The sequence below is a fragment of the Malaya genurostris genome, unplaced genomic scaffold (assembly GCF_030247185.1).
Source record: "Malaya genurostris strain Urasoe2022 unplaced genomic scaffold, Malgen_1.1 HiC_scaffold_41, whole genome shotgun sequence".
Classification (NCBI taxonomy): domain Eukaryota; kingdom Metazoa; phylum Arthropoda; class Insecta; order Diptera; family Culicidae; genus Malaya; species Malaya genurostris.
The window spans coordinates 1-17,500 of record NW_026682672.1 but is presented as its reverse complement, the minus strand read 5'-3'; the positions used below and the strand labels follow the sequence as shown (position 1 = coordinate 17,500).

General features: G+C 39.2%; 1 protein-coding gene across 1 annotated transcript; it reads right to left on the bottom strand.

Moving 5' to 3' along the window:
• Nucleotides 1-15,249: 15,249 nt before the first annotated feature.
• Nucleotides 15,250-17,436, bottom strand: LOC131440019 (serum response factor homolog B-like; the record flags this gene model as incomplete). Its single annotated transcript, XM_058611107.1, has 2 exons — nt 15,250-16,570; nt 17,288-17,436. Coding segments are annotated over 2 exons (1,264 nt in total), but the record flags the coding sequence as incomplete, so codon positions are not given.
• Between the last annotated feature and the right edge of the window lie 64 nt (nt 17,437-17,500).

The window sequence follows — 17,500 nt, the reverse complement described above, 5'->3', positions numbered from 1 at the left end:
ATTATAATTATAATTATAATTATAATTATAATTATAATTATGATTATAATTATAATTATAATTATAATTATAATTATAATTATAATTATAATTATAATTATAATTATAATTATAATTATAATAATAATAATTATAATTATGATTATAATTATAATTATAATAATTATAATTATAATAATAATAATAATAATAATAATAATTATACTACATGTTTTATACTGCTGATTCATGCTATTTAGCTTGACTCACCTATGCAGAAGTAACAGAAACGCAGTTTCGTTTCGTTTTTTAGATTTCGTTTAATTGGTTTAATCGAAATAGAGCATGAAATAGTAAGTATAGGTTTAACTACGTTAAAAACTGTTCCAATTTGTAGGTCATATTTGTTGGTAGCAAACGAACTAACTTCGGCTATTCCGTTCATCTGAATCCGGTTTCGGAAGAATTGGAAATAGTGATTAAAAACTGCGAAAAAGATCTAACTCACTTTTCTTGGAGATGGCCAAATCGATTTTCACAAACTTATAGGTTCAAAATAAAAGCCTTACAGTTTCATACGGAATTCCTCAGGTCCGAACAAATTTTCCTATTTCTATTCAATAAACAGTTGTTTTTGCGAATTTCACGGTTATATTTATGATGTAATGAGTAATATGAGTGTTATATTATAAATCATGAAGATTTTCAGACAGTGGTCACACCTTGTTTAGATTAACCTTGCTCTCACTGGATTTATACCACTTTGTAGTCTTAAGCCAGTCAGTTGAATAAAGCACCGATTACTGAGTAGATGCGCGCTTCTTTACTTTTGTACAAAATATAACATGATGTCAGAAGATCTCGCGGAAATAAATATCGATAAAAGTTTCGGTCCGTGGAATCATTTATTCTTGATCAATTTACTGCGTTACGTGGAGGCCGACCATTGAAAACAAGCTCTCATTCAGTGGCGCGTTACGAGAGTACGCGATAGCCCCGCGAAAGCCTCGCGACGCCATTTTGTTTTCTACCGCTTTTCAGAAAACGATATCAGATCGCAATGGATCAAATAGCAATGCTGTTGGAAAACCAGAACAAGCTGTTCGGTGAGCTAATGAAACAAATTAAAGAGCAACGATTGCATAATGTTGAGGAAGGGGCCGCAGTAGCAGTATCACCTAACGTCCCTCTCCCTCCGCCTCTTGCCATTACCGGAGACCTGGAGGAGAATTTTTTCTTTTTCGAAAGCAATTGGAGAAACTACGCGACTGCAGTAGGAATGGATAACTGGAACGTTACCGACAATCCCAAGAAAGCGAGTTTCCTGTTATCAGTCGTAGGAACTCCAGCACTGAAGAAATACTTTGACTTTGATCTCAGTGCGGAGGATAAACAAAATCCTGAGACCGTTCTTGCAGCTATTAAAAGGAAAGTGGTGTGCACTCGAAATATCATCGTGGATCGGTTGGATTTTTTTACATCTGCACAATTGTCTACGGAAAACATTGACGAATTCGTATCACGTTTGAGAATATCAGCAAAACCATGTCGTTTCGGTGAGTTGGAAACGGAATTGCTCACGTTTAAGATTGTTACGTCAAACAAGTGGCCACATCTAAAGTCAAAGATGCTTACTATGACGGATATCACGATAGCAAAGGCAGTGGACTTATGCAGAATGGAGGAAATCACGACAAAACATTCGCAGGCACTATCCCTTGAGCCGATAGTAGAAGTAAACAAGCTCAAATCATCGAAATCACGTAAGTGTAAATTCTGTGGCGATTGGCACATCTTCGAAAAGGGATCATGTCCAGCTTACGGTAAGAAATGCAAGAAGTGTAACGGTAAGAACCATTTTGAAAGAGTATGCCGTGCAGGGAAAGACATGCAAACGAAACGAGCCAACTCAAGAAGGATTAAAGAAGTGAAGAACGGGGAATGGAGTACCGATGAAGACAGCTCGGACGATGAAGCTAAGGAGCGTTCAGATAACTCCAGTATTGAAGGAGAAATAGGAAAAATAATCGACAACTCGAAGAAAGGCGGAAATGTATTAGCAGAGATTCAGCTCAAGATCAGCGATAAATGGAAGAAAGTTATGTGTGAACTTGACACTGGGGCTAATACTAGCCTCGTAGGATATAATTGGTAAAGAAAAATTTTGGGTGAAATCCAAAATTAATTACATCGCCTTTTAAACTCCAAGCTTTTGGTGGTAGTGATATTCCGGTACTGGGTCAAGTGAAACTAATCTGTAAGCACAAGAAGAAAAAGTACATATTAGTCCTACAGGTAGTTGGAGTCGATCACAGACCACTTTGATCGTCGAAAGTTTGTACTACGCTGGGGTTGGTGAAATTTTGTAACACAGTATCTGTAATACCGACCTCATCATCGCAACCGAAAACTGAACAAGATATCTTTGAGGTTCAAAACTTTATTTATATTATTATTATTATTATTGTAAAAATCAACAGACACATTGTAGTCCTAATGATAGTTTCTAATACTAAGTAAAAAATTTGCTTGAATTGTTTTCTGTGAAAGGTTGAAGTCAAATCCAGATGATACACGATTGAACGATCTTTGCATGCCTATAACGGCACCGTTTGTTCCATAGTTGGTGCGACGTAGAGGTAGTCGAAGAAAGGCGTTGTTACGGAGAGCACGGGGACGAACATTAATATTAACCTCACGGAGCAAAGCGGGGCAATCAATCCTATCACTCAAAATATCAGCTATCATCAAAGCACGCGACAGCTCTCGTCGTACTTGTAGTTTGTCAAGACCAATCAGCAATCCGCGACTTTCATAGCTCGGCAGTTGATGAGGATTATTCCAAGGTAATCGTCGAAGAACAAAACGTACGAATCTACGTTGTATAGATTCTATTCTATGAGCTCCATTGAGGTAAAGAGGGTTCCAGACTACTGAGCAATATTCCAAAGTAGAACGAACGAGTGTACAGTATAGAGTCTTCAGGCAATAAATATCATTGAAGTGCTTAGCCATTCTAAATATGAATCCTAAACAGCGTGAAGCTTTCGCAACAATGTAGTTAATGTGCTGTTTGAATGATAACTGCTCATCGAGAAAGACACCAAGATCTTTGACGCATGTCGATCTACTAATCATGAATCCTTCAAGATAATATTCGAATTTGAACGGTAACGTTTTCCTTGTGAACGTAATGATTGAGCACTTTTCGGGATTCACTATCATATGATTGGTTTTGCACCAATTCGCAAAGATTTCCAATTGCCGTTGAAGGAATGCCGCATCTTCTGAGCTGCGGATGGTGTTATAGATCTTGAGGTCATCAGCGAAAGAGACTCGTGGTCCATCCAGACAAAGATTTACATCATTGAAGTACAGTAAGAAAATCAAAGGTCCAAGATGACTCGCCTGTGGAATTCCAGACGTTGCAACCAATTCTTCGGAAAAACAATCATCAATTTTGATAGTAAGACGTCGATTGCTGAGATATGATTGTATCCATTGAATGACGTTTGCACCAAAGCCGAGTCGGTTTAATTTTGCAATTGTGATGTCGTGATTGATTTTATCGAAAGCAGAAGAGAGATCTGTATAGATAACGTCCGTCTGCAACCCGTCTGACATAGCGTTTGTTATGTAAGATGTGAAAGATACGAGGTTAGTAGCTGTTGAACGCTTCGGCATAAACCCGTGTTGAGTATCATCAATGTACTGCTTGCAATGGTTAAAAATTTGAGTCAGAATGACTTTTTCAAATAATTTAGGAATTGCACTAAGAGAAGTGATACCGCGGTAGTTGTTCATATCGCTCTTGTCGCCTTTCTTGTAAACCGGATACATGAACGAAGCTTTCCACAAATCCGGAAACACTGCTGTAGTTAATGAGGTTCTGAATAAACGATAAAGTGGTGATATTATTCCAGCCGAACATTTCTTCAAAATAACTGCCGGTATGCCATCTGGTCCTGCAGAACTCGAAGACTTCAATCCAGCGATAGTCATCTGTACCGAATTCACGTCTATGTCAATGGAGTGCAAAAAGCAATTAGATACCGGAACGTTGATGGCCGCTCGTTCGATTTGCTGTGGGGATAATGTTTCAGTAGAGAAAACACGAGCGAATTGTTCCGAAAAGAGCTGACAAATTTCTTGAGTACTCGAACCGGTACGCTCACCGAATCGCATTAACGATGGTAATCCAAATTCCTTTCTTTGCTCATTCACGTGCTTCCAGAAAGCTTTTGGGTTAGACTTTATCCTATGCTGTACCTACTTTAAATAATTGGCATGGCAGCGCTTCACGGTTTTCTTGTATAACTTATTTATCTGAATATAATTATTGCGCAAAACGTAACCTCCATACTTGAAGTATCGTGTCAGAGCAGCTCTTTTGGATGTTTTCAGATGTTTCAATTCAGCGGTTAGCCACGGCGGATGTTTGGAATGTCGGACGGATCGTTTCGGAACAAAGTAATCAATCGCGTAGATTAGTACATTGGAGAAGGTCTGTACAGCTGCGTTAACATCATCATTGTCGAGAATGTCATCCCAATCGATACTCATTAGGAAGGCAGTCATGGTATTATAGTCAGCTCTATTAAAATTATAACTGATGATGCTGGAATGATGATGTCGAACACATTTCACTAGAGGAGACGGCGCAACGCAAATGTTGGGTGCGATATCGGTTTTACTGGAGAAGCAAAGGTCGAGCATTCGGCCATTCTCATTAACGATGTGGTTGAATTGCCGCAGCAAGTTGAGATTATAACCATCGAGCAAGGCAGTTATGCTAGCGTGAAATGCTGAAAGTGCGGGATCAGCAAATAAAAATCCATCAGAAGTGGCACTCCAATTCAAACTAGGGAAGTTAAAGTCTCCAACAACCAGGATTTCGTCGATGGGCAGCGCTTGATTAGATGCAATTTCATGCAATGACTCGATCTGTGACGTAATCAGCGACACATCACGACATCGATCCGGAGGAATGTAAATCACGCAAATGAAAAGCGAGAAATCAGCCAGTTGATTACGAACCAACGCCTGCTCGACACAACGTCCCGGTGTGCTCTCAACCAGTTGAGCTTTTAAACGACGGTGAACCGCGATGAGCACTCCGCCTCCTATGCTCTTCGAACTGTTATGGGAGCTGCGATCGGTACGGAAAATTTCATAATTTGACCCATATCCCAGGACGGATATCGTATTTTCGTTGAGCCACGAGCCACAATCATCCGCGCATGCCAATCGGTAATCGTCAATGCATGTATTAACGCCACCTACATTTTGGTAGTAAACATACAAAGAACGACTGAAAACGGAAAGCGGGTCAGTGCTGGAAGCGTTCACACCAGGCTCATACTTGCCGTCAATAGTGGTTTGGAAGACCCCTTCCACGCTCTCACGCACAGGACCGGGACGACTGGTGAACGCAGGCTGCAGAGGCTCGACTGTGGAGGGCGTATCAGGGGCTTCCATGAAGCAGATTTCAGTGCGTCCCAGTGCAACATCTATTTGTGCGGTACGCTCAACACTAGAGCAAGACGGCAGCAGATTAGGTACCGGAGGATGACAACTGGAAATGCGAAGCAGGTCAACACTGGAAAGCGGCTCATCATAAATATACTTGCCATGAAGTGATGTTCGGAGGATTCTCTCACCACACTCGCACACAGGACCGGGACGACTGGAGTACGCTGGCTGGAATAGATATTTGCTGGCTATTTTTCGAAATTTCGACCTTCAGTTCAGCACACACCGATTCCATTCTCTCGGAAATCGCCGAAATCGCACATCCAACAGAAGATATAGACTCCCGGAAACGAGCGAGTTTCATCAATTTGCAGCACTGATCACACATCCAAAACAAATTGGGGTTTTCAGAAAGTACCTTCAAGAACGGTCTGTTGAATCCGGCACACTTCATGTGGACCACATAATTACAAAAACCCGAGCACGAAATGAAATCCTCATCAGAAGTGACGGTTTTAGCACACCGATCACATGCATTGGTCATATCTCAATGATCTGAGACAGATGACATTGAAACACAGATGGCGCTGCAGTCACGTAAAAGCTTTGGGAACTGGATGTCTTACTGATGTGTTGACTATGATCAGTTATATTGTGCAGTCAATGAATCACCAACGGCTGCAAAAAACTGATCGAAAAACACTCTCCAAGCACTGCACTCCAGAACCAGACAGAAGCCAACCAAATTAGCAACCGAGTAACGCACCACGAACAGAATATAAACGTTCAATAACCAAAAAAAAACAATAATTTACTAGAGCTCACGGCACAGCAACAATGGCGGTAAGTTGTTTACAAACACTGTACCGTATACAAGCCGAGAAGATTGTAGAAAAATACCAAGATATTTTTGACGGTTACGGAAGAATGCCGGGCAAGGTCAAGTTGGAAATCGACGACAATGTTTCACCCGTGATTCAACAACCTCGACGCGTTCCAATAGCACTTCGCACTCTTTTGAAATCTGAACTGGACAAACTCGAAAAAGATGGAATCATAACAAGAGAATATAACCACACTGAATGGGTGAGTAATATACTGCTTGTAAAACGTGGAAAAAAACATCCGAATCTCTACGTATCTGCTTGGACCCAATTCGACTGAATAAGGCTTTGAAGCGTCCAAACCTCCAGTTTGTAACATTAGACGAGATTTTACCAGAGTTGGGCCAGGCCCAAGTATTTTCTACCGTCGACGCTCGAAAAGGATTTTGGCAAGTAGAACTAAAAGAACACAGTAGCAAATTGACATCTTTTTGGACTCCATTTGGACGATATCGGTGGTTGAGATTACCCTTCGGTATATGTTCTGCTCCCGAAATTTTTCAAACCAAGCTACAGGAGATAATCCAGGGATTGGAGGCCGTCGAATGCCTAGCCGACGATTTATTGGTTTATGGTCGAGGTAGAACGTTGGAAGAGGCACTAGAAAATCACAATCGCAATCTCGAAAAATTATTCGTTCGAATGAAGGAGAATAACGTGAAATTAAATCGCACAAAATTGACACTTTGCAAGGCCTGCGTATTATTTTATGGTCATGTTCTAACAAATAGAAGCTTGCAGGCGGATGAATCGAAAATCGCTTCGATTAAATATTTTCCCATTCCTTCGAATCGAGCTGAGCTTCAACGCTTCATTGGAATGACCACTTATTTGAGTCGGTTTATTCCAAACTTGAGCGCAAGTTGTGTTAACCTTAGAAAGCTGATATCCGATAAAGAACCGTGGGTATGGAGTGACGTTCAAGACAAAGAATTCAAAAACTGAAATTTCTTGTCTCAGACATCAAAGATTTGCGATACTACGATGTCCGTCAACCACTGGTTATCGAATGCGACGCTAGCTCTTTTGGATTGGGTGTTGCAGTTTTTCAGCAGGATGGCATAATCGGATACGCTTCACGAACACTTACGACGACAGAGCGAAACTACGCCCAAATAGAAAAAGAGCTTTTAGCGATTTTATTTGCTTGTACCAGGTTCGACCAACTAGTGGTCGGAAATCCCAAAACGATCATTCGAACAGATCACAAACCTTTGATTGACATCTTTAAAAAACCTCTACTTACCACACCCAAAAGACTCCAGCACATGTTGCTAAACTTGCAACGTTACTGTTTGGAGATTCAATTTATCACTGATAAAGAGAACACAGTGGCGGATGCTATTGCACGAGCACCATACGACGACGTCGAAGCAACAGCTGAATTCCGTAAAACGAATATCTTCAAGATTTTTCATGAACTCGAAGTTCACACTAGTCATAACGGAATGGAATCAACGTTAAGACTAGCAAAAGATAACTTGTTTTGGCCAAGTATAAGCTCACAAATAGTTGACGTGGTTAAAGAATGCACCGTATGTGCAAAATTTGCCAGTAGTCAAGCAAAACCTCCGTTGAAGAGTACTCCCATACCAGTGTATCCTTTCCAGATTGTGTCAATGGACGTTTTTTTCTCAGAGTATAAAGGTAAACGGCGAAGCTTCCTTGTAACTGTCGATCATTACTCTGACTATATCGAGGTTGACATACTGAAGGATCTATCGGCAAGCTGCTTAGTGAATTCATGTCAGATTAACTTTGCTCGACATGGAGTTCCACAAAAGGTAATATCAGACAACGGAACAAACTTCGTTAACCACGAAATGAAACAAATGGCTAAATCTTGGAATTTTCAGCATTCTACTTCCGCATCGTATCACCAGCAAGCCAACGGCAAGGCTGAAGCCGCCGTTAAGGTTGTGAAGCGGTTGATTCAAAAAGCAGAAGAAACCGGTCAAAGTCTATGTACTCCTGCATTGGAGAAACATACCAAACAAAATTGGCAGCAGCCCAGTAAGCCGACTGTTTTCACGTAACACGCGCTATAGTGTGCTAGCTGCTGCAGATAAATACTGCCCGAAACAGACTAAAAACGTTCCAGAGAATATCCTTAAAAACAGAATGAAAATGAAATACTATGATCGCAAATCTCGACCTCTACCTGCTGTAGAGACAGGCTCACCGGTTTACGTTCAACTACAACCAGATGCGAATAAGAATTGGACACCTGCAACTGTAAGTCAAAAACATAACGATCGATCGTACGTAGTGGATGTAGCTGGATCCCCTTATCGCCGTGACCTAGTGCACATCAAGCCGCGTAAAGAACCAACATCTCGCTCAATTATTTCAAATAATGACTCGCATCCTGCAAAGGATATTAAACCAGACAACAATAACAATCAAACAACGGTAGTGGAAACAGATTTGACAACTAACACATCAGAACGGTCACCGTACACCAGAGATGCCATTTATACAGATTTATCTGAATTATACAGATTTTTACATCCTCATACAGATCTAATACAGAAAACAGATTCTATATAGATTCCCTAAATTTAATACAGATTTATACAGATTTCACAAGAAGTAATAAAGAAAAATTAAACTGTTCTTGTCTGACCTATCTTTTAGTATTTGATTGCAGTGACGAGATGAAAGTTTATTAATCAAGGGACAAATCACAAATTCAAGTAAAAATTTGTGTGCATATGTTTGATGATCAACACAAAAAAAAATCATTTATATTACAATTTGAAGCTTTATTGTTAGGCTAAGGTCGCAGACAGAGTGAGCACAAGAATGCAGAGCCAAACTTGGTACTGACCAAAGCGAGTAATGTACTTACAGAAAATTAAAGGGACCTTGTCAGAGGGAAAGCTAAGCAGATTCAACGCTTTATTCTGTCTGCGGCCTGAGAGTTGTATGACCTGACTAGAAGTTGCATATTAAGTCAACTTTTAAATCTAGAAAAGTATATGGAATTGAAATTAAATTGTGGTTGAAAAAACATTCATATTCAATTTCGTCTTTACATATTTTTGTGAACTACGAAGATATGAAAATTAAATGCTCATTGAAACTCTCATTCTAGCGTTCAACGTCATTTCATTGCAGAAATCTTATTTTATTAGTGAATACAGATTTTTCATACAGGGTAATACAGATTTTCTCTGAAAATATCTGGCATCTCTGCCGTACACATCGTCGAAAGAGAGTCGTTCGAATAATGCCCAAGACGAATCATTCCAAGGTGAACATAAGCGGAGAATGTTATACACGCAAACGTTAGCGGATAAAACAGAAACTCTAAAACATGATAGTCGACCAAGACGTGAAAGGAAACTACCAAAAAGGCTTGAAGACTTTGTCGTAACGAAATAATTATTTTTTTTTATTATATCAATGAAAGGGGGATGTTATATTATACATCATGAAGATTTTCAGACAGTGGTCACACCAAATACAAATTATAATACGGAGTACTTCGACAAATTTTGAGGAGAGTTTACTGGGACGCGATGTAGTTGCTACTGTGGAAGTTCTCGAGCCCCTTGTCAAAGTCGAGCTATTCCAGCCAGCGTACTCCAGTCGTCCCGGTCCTGTGTGCGAGTGTGGTGAGAGAATCCTCCGAACATCACTTCATGGCAAGTATATTTATGATGAGCCGCTTTCCAGTGTTGACCTGCTTCGCATTTCCAGTTGTCATCCTCCGGTACCTAATCTGCTGCCGTCTTGCTCTAGTGTTGAGCGTACCGCACAAATAGATGTTGCACTGGGACGCACTGAAATCTGCTTCATGGAAGCCCCTGATACGCCCTCCACAGTCGAGCCTCTGCAGCCTGCGTTCACCAGTCGTCCCGGTCCTGTGCGTGAGAGCGTGGAAGGGGTCTTCCAAACCACTATTGACGGCAAGTATGAGCCTGGTGTGAACGCTTCCAGCACTGACCCGCTTTCCGTTTTCAGTCGTTCTTTGTATGCTTACTACCAAAATGTAGGTGGCGTTAATACATGCATTGACGATTACCGATTGGCATGCGCGGATGATTGTTACGACATCATTGCTCTTTCGGAAACGTGGCTCAACGAAAATACGATATCCGTCCTGGGATATGGGTCAAATTATGAAATTTTCCGTACCGATCGCAGCTCCCATAACAGTTCGAAGAGCATAGGAGGCGGAGTGTTCATCGCGGTTCACCGTCGTTTAAAAGCTCAACAACTGATTACGTCACATATCGAGTCATTGCATGAAATTGCATCTAATCAAGCGCTGCCCATCGACGAAATCCTGGTTGTTGGAGACTTTAACTTCCCTAGTTTGAATTGGAGTGCCACTTCTGATGGATTTTTATTTGCTGATCCCGCACTTTCAGCATTTCACGCTAGCATAACTGCCTTGCTCGATGGTTATAATCTCAACTTGCTGCGGCAATTCAACCACATCGTTAATGAGAATGGCCGAATGCTCGACCTTTGCTTCTCCAGTAAAACCGATATCGCACCCAACATTTGCGTTGCGCCGTCTCCTCTAGTGAAATGTGTTCGACATCATCCTCCGCTACACATCGTACTCGAGACTAAACGTTTACCTCATGACAGCGCCCCCTCCAGCATCATCAGCTATAATTTTAATAGAGCTGACTATAATAGCATGACTGCCTTCCTAATGAGTATCGATTGGGATGACATTCTCGACAATGATGATGTTAACGCAGCTGTACAGACCTTCTCCAATGTACTAATCTACGCGATTGATTACTTTGTTCCGAAACGATCCATCCGACATTCCAAACATCCGCCGTGGCTAACCGCTGAATTGAAACATCTGAAAACATCCAAAAGAGCTGCTCGACACGATACTCCAAGTATGGAGGTTACGTTTTGCGCAATAATTATATTCAGATAAATAAGTTATACAAGAAAACCGTGAAGCGCTGCCATGCCAATTATTTAAAGAAGGTACAGCATAGGATAAAGTCTAACCCAAAAGCTTTCTGGAAGCACGTGAATGAGCAAAGAAAGGAATTTGGATTACCATCGTTAATGCGATTCGGTGAGCGTACCGGTTCGAGTACTCAAGAAATTTGTCAGCTCTTTTCGGAACAATTCGCTCGTGTTTTCTCTACTGAAACATTATCCCCACAGCAAATCGAACGAGCGGCCATCAACGTTCCGGTATCTAATTGCTTTTTGCACTCCATTGACATAGACGTGAATTCGGTACAGATGACTATCGCTGGATTGAAGTCTTCGAGTTCTGCAGGACCAGATGGCATACCGGCAGTTATTTTGAAGAAATGTTCGGCTGGAATAATATCACCACTTTATCGTTTATTCAGAACCTCATTAACTACAGCAGTGTTTCCGGATTTGTGGAAAGCTTCGTTCATGTATCCGGTTTACAAGAAAGGCGACAAAAGCGATATGAATAACTGCCGCGGTATCACTTCTCTTAGTGCAATTCCTAAATTATTCGAAAAAGTCATTCTGACTCAAATTTTTAACCATTGCAAGCAGTACATTGATGATACTCAACACGGGTTTATGCCGAAGCGTTCAACAGCTACTAACCTCGTATCTTTCACATCTTACATAACAAACACTATGTCAGACGGGTTGCAGACGGACGTTATCTATACAGATCTCTCTTCTGCTTTCGATAAAATCAATCACGACATCACAATTGCAAAATTAAACCGACTCGGATTTGGTGCTAACGTCATTCAATGGATACAATCATATCTCAGCAATCGACGTCTTACTATCAAAATTGATGATTGTTTTTCCGAAGAATTTGTTGTAACGTCTGGAATTCCACAGGGGAGTCATCTTGGACCTTTGATTTTCTTACTGTACTTCAATGATGTAAATCTTTGTCTGGATGGACCACGAGTCTCTTTCGCTGATGACCTCAAGATCTATAACACCATCCGCAGCTCAGAAGATGCGGCATTCCTTCAACGGCAATTGGAAATCTTTGCGAATTGGTGCAAAACCAATCATATGATAGTGAATCCCGAAAAGTGCTCAATCATTACGTTCACAAGGAAAAAGTTACCGTTCAAATTCGAATATTATCTTGAAGGATTCATGATTAGTAGATCGACATGCGTCAAAGATCTTGGTGTCTTTCTCGATGAGCAGTTATCATTCAAACAGCACATTAACTACATTGTTGCGAAAGCTTCACGCTGTTTAGGATTCATATTTAGAATGGCTAAGCACTTCAATGATATTTATTACCTGAAGACTCTATACTGTACACTCGTTCGTTCTACTTTGGAATATTGCTCAGTAGTCTGGAACCCTCTTTACCTCAATGGAGCTCATAGAATAGATTCTATACAACGTAGATTCGTACGTTTTGTTCTTCGACGAGTACCTTGGAATAATTCACATCAACTGCCGAGCTATGAAAGTCGCGGATTGCTGATTGGTCTTGACACACTACAAGTACGACGAGAGCTGTCGCGTGCTTTGATGATAGCTGATATTTTGAGTGATAGGATTGACTGCCCCGCTTTGCTCCGTGAGGTTAATATTAATGTTCGTCCCCGTGCTCTCCGTAACAACGCCTTTCTTCGACTACCTCTATGTCGCACCAACTATGGAACAAACGGTGCCGTTATAGGCTTGCAAAGATCGTTCAATCGTGTATCATCTGGATTTGACTTCAACCTTTCACGGAAAACAATTCAAGCAAATTTTTTACTTAGTATTAGAAACTATCATTAGGACTACAATGTGCCTGTTGATTTTTACAATAATAATAATAATAATAATAATAAAAAGGACACATTTTGCATCGTGCGGTACACTGTCATGATACACTGTCAGAGTGACAATGTACTTTAACGAGTTTTCTATAAAACTAGCAACACTGAAGGGTAAGAACAAGTTCACCATAGTTACTGTTTATTGTAGTGAAAAATAAACTTGAACTATGTTGTTGTGTTTGAGATATGGTTATTCCATATCGGATTTTGTTTTTTGTCCTCCTTGGCTTTTCAGAAATTTGCTCCTTGGCTTTTCGGAAATTGCTCAGTATTATATGTTAGAATGTCTCGGCACTGTTCACCGAATCGTTATGGTAGCCATCCGTTCTTCACATTACAAATCACTCCCGTCAGAGGAGTAGGAATTTTTCCAACATCTGCTAAATGCGGGGAACCTTTACGTCATAATACTAATAGAAAATAATTCAATTAATAAGTTTATCCATCATGAAAGAAAAACTGTTGGGTCTGCCACCGTTCGGGCTATAATCAATTTGTCTGGGTCACGCATATATGAATGACTATTGGGAAAACGCATACACAGCTTGCATTTGTTTCTCTTTTAACTTTTATTTTATCGTGTAGAGCGCTAATCGCTGTTTCCGTGGTACGTATACGAATCGTACCCATGTTCCACACCAAGGCCCGTCTATGAAATAAAGTCCCATCACTGCCAAAAAATATCGCAATTCTTCATTCAACGATTAGCTGGAGTGTATCTCTGAATTTGTTGCAATACAACAACGGAAAACATAAACAAACAAACTTGTTTTGCGCCGTAGCAACTAGCACAAAGCGTTGCCAGAAACGATCTCCTTCCACATTTTCAAACTATCGCAACGAAAGGGAGTAATTTGCTAGGCTTACTTGTTCAGGCTGTGAACCAAACATTGGAGGTTCGTTTGTATGGGACTTAGGGGTATTATTATTTGTATTTGGTCACACCTTGTTTAGATTAACCTTGCTCTCACTCACCACTTTGTAGTCTTAGGCAAGTCAGTTGAATGAAGCACCGATTACTGAGTAGATGCGCGCTTCTTTGCTTTTGTACAAAATATAACAATGAGAAAGGTATCATTACACCACTAGGTGGATAAAAATAGGTTTTTACATTGTATTAATATCAATAAGTCCCGAGACTAAAGCAGAGATGGCGCTCGTAGTAAACCAGTAACCACGTCTTTCTAGAATACTAACCTTTGCTTGAAACGGGTCAAAATTTCAAGTCGATCCGACCAGAAACAGCTGAGTTATCGAGGTTGGAGTAAAGTCGTTTTGTAGTTTGTTTAAAAAATGGAAAAAGCCGAGTTTCTTGTTTTGATAAAACATTGTTTTTAATGGGTAAAAACACCGTACAAGCAAAACAATGGATTGAAAAATGTTATCCGGACTCTTGTCCATCAAAAGCAACGATTTGTCGGTAGTTCGCCCAGTTTAAACGTGGTCGTACCGACACAAATGACGCGGAACGCTCGGGTAGACCTGTGGAAGCCGTTACACCGGAAAATGTGAGTGAAGTGACAAAAATTATAATGAAATTATAATTGTATTTACTATCCTTCATGAAAAATTGAGCATGAAAAAGGTTTTTTCCGCGATTGCTTTCGATGGAACAAAAACAGCAACGAGTCGATAATTCAGAAAGCAGTTTATCGAAAAACAAAAAAAAATCGTTGGAACCATTGTATTACCCTAAGAGGTGATTATGTTGATGAATAAAAAAAAATTTTGCAAAAAAAAATGTTGTTTCCATTGTTAGTCTCGGGACTTATTGATCCATGTGTTATTTTTTGAACGCTTTATGTTTTTGTCAATGTAACACAATAAAATTTTCCAGTTTTCCTTGAAAATGGCCTACACCAAAGGCCGAAACGTCGGACAGTAAACAACTTTCGTTTGTATTATAAGACTGAGCCTGCCGTTTTCTACGGTTATTTTGAAGATATTAAGGAAATGTAGCCAACCGTTTTATTTTATCTTTGTAAAATATTGGTGAAAGCTTGAATATGCCTCCATACATGCAGTCGGCCAAGGCGCGTTAAGTGTTACAGAGAGAATAAAATATAAACGCAATCTTTTAAAATCGAATGGTCCTTTTTAATATTACAAATCTTAAACGATCAAACGGTATCAAATCAATTGTTATTTATACACATCTCTAATGCAGTCTTACGTCAATCTCGCGGTTATGTCTCTGCGATTACCTACTCCAAGTTTTTAATTAAATTTAGAGCGCAGGCAAGTATAATAAAACTATATTTATGCCTTTTTCGACTATAGCTACAGCATGCACTTTAATATTTTTCAGGCGTATTCTCATTGTCGCACCGTGTTATTGTTAATATATATAAAAATCATACCTTCCATTAAGTTTGAAGCTTCTCTTTTTTTTTGTCCGATTTAAACTATTTGTGTTTGACGATGCGGAATAGTGTTGGCTCAGAATGTGATTTGAGTACAAATTGTACACGCTGTTACTGTAGCAATTCGAGTTATTTTGATTGTTATTTTCAGTAGGTGCACTTAGTTGTCTATTAAACTCTATATTTTTACTGTTTAATTCATTAATTTGTGAACTCAGTTCAATTATACTTTTCAATTGATTAGATTCACTTTGATGATTGCTGCTACTACTGCTACCATTATTTATTGTGTTACTATTGTTATTGCTTTTGTTTCGATTACTACTATGTATATTAACATTAGCACCAGAGGTCGAACATTTTTTGTCATAACTCAGTTTGTTGAAGTTGTTTTTAGTATTACATGAGTCACTGTTACTATTTTTCCTTGATCTGGTAAGAATTAGAGTACCGCTACCATTTAATGTTTCAGCTGGCGTTATCAAGTTGCCTTGTCGATGTTGCGGTAGTTGCTGTTGGTGGAAATGTGCTAAATTACTTGGTTGTTGTAGTGAACCGACAACCGCTGTACAGTTTGTTGATGATAGACTACTACCATGTTGTTGCAAATAGACACTATTTTCCAAACATAGTCCACCTTGGAGAGAATGGAATGATCCCTGACAAGAACTCAGTAACGTATTTTTGTTTAATGAAGGCTTATTTGAATTAATCAAAGAGTACGCAGGTTGAATTCCTTTACAACCAGTGAACAATGGAGAATTACGTATACTATTGTTTGAGTTATCGTTCAGTTCATTAAGCATATGTTGATATTCCGGAACATTACTATTTGTTGCAGAGTATATGTATTTGCTATTGTCATTTTTGTAATATTTTATGTGACAATCGCTATTTTCACCACTGGTTGTTTCCGGTGATCTAACACTCTTATAAACACTACTGCAATTGTTGCTAGATAAAGATTTTGCACTGTTTTTCACAAGATTAAAGTTGAGATTATTTTCGTCTGGAACTGATGAAGCTTTGTCCAAATTATTGTACGTATTGTTTGTTAATTCAATCTCGGCTGATCTGAAGCCAGGTGCATCTGAAAATTAAAATAGCAGTTACTTTGAACACGTACATAATGTATAACGAAAAACTGATTATAGACAAATGCTCTGCTGCGCATCATAGTAGAATTTCGTTTATTGTTAGATTATAAAGTAATAGCTTTAACTTGAATAGTAATCAAACGGTAAACATAACACCGACTAGCTTCTTATTACTTTTTAAAGCAGTAATTTGCGCCCTTATTCTTTCAAGATTCACTATTAACGATCTATCAGATTTTCAACTTTTTCGGTACTACTGGTTTTTTCGTTTTTAATTTGCACTACACCGGTGCAATGCTACACGAAGACATGAATAAACGAATACAAATGACGAAAACATAAACAGTAATTCTTGACTACAATAAATGATTCCATTGCACAGAGCTACACCAAATTTTTCAATGAGTGCTAAACCAGTGGTATCGGTGCAGAAAAAATGTAGCACTAGTGTAGTTCGATTGGCAAAAACGAACGATTTTAGTGCAACCTCAGCTACATTGGTGTAGTGCGATTCAAAAACAAAAACGCCATTAGTTTGTAACGAGTTAGCATATTAATAGCTATGAGATTTAGAAAAATTTACAAGAGAAAATCATTTGAATGTATTTGAAAAGATTAATTTGAAATAGTAAGCATCATGCTCCGTTTTACATGGTAGTCATAAATTCATTGGAAAGACACATGCTCTCAATTAATAAAGTTGTAAATACCTGCTAATGTAGTGGTCACCGAGTCACTTTTAATTTCTTTATACTGACTCTTATTGTAACTACCGAGGACAATGTTATTATATCCAACGTTCACTGATGACTGGTGCAGCTGATTTTGATATAGTTGTAGAAACTCTGAATTTTCTTGGCTGAAATAGAAACGAAAATGATTTGAAAATCAATTAAAATACACACACACATATATATATATAT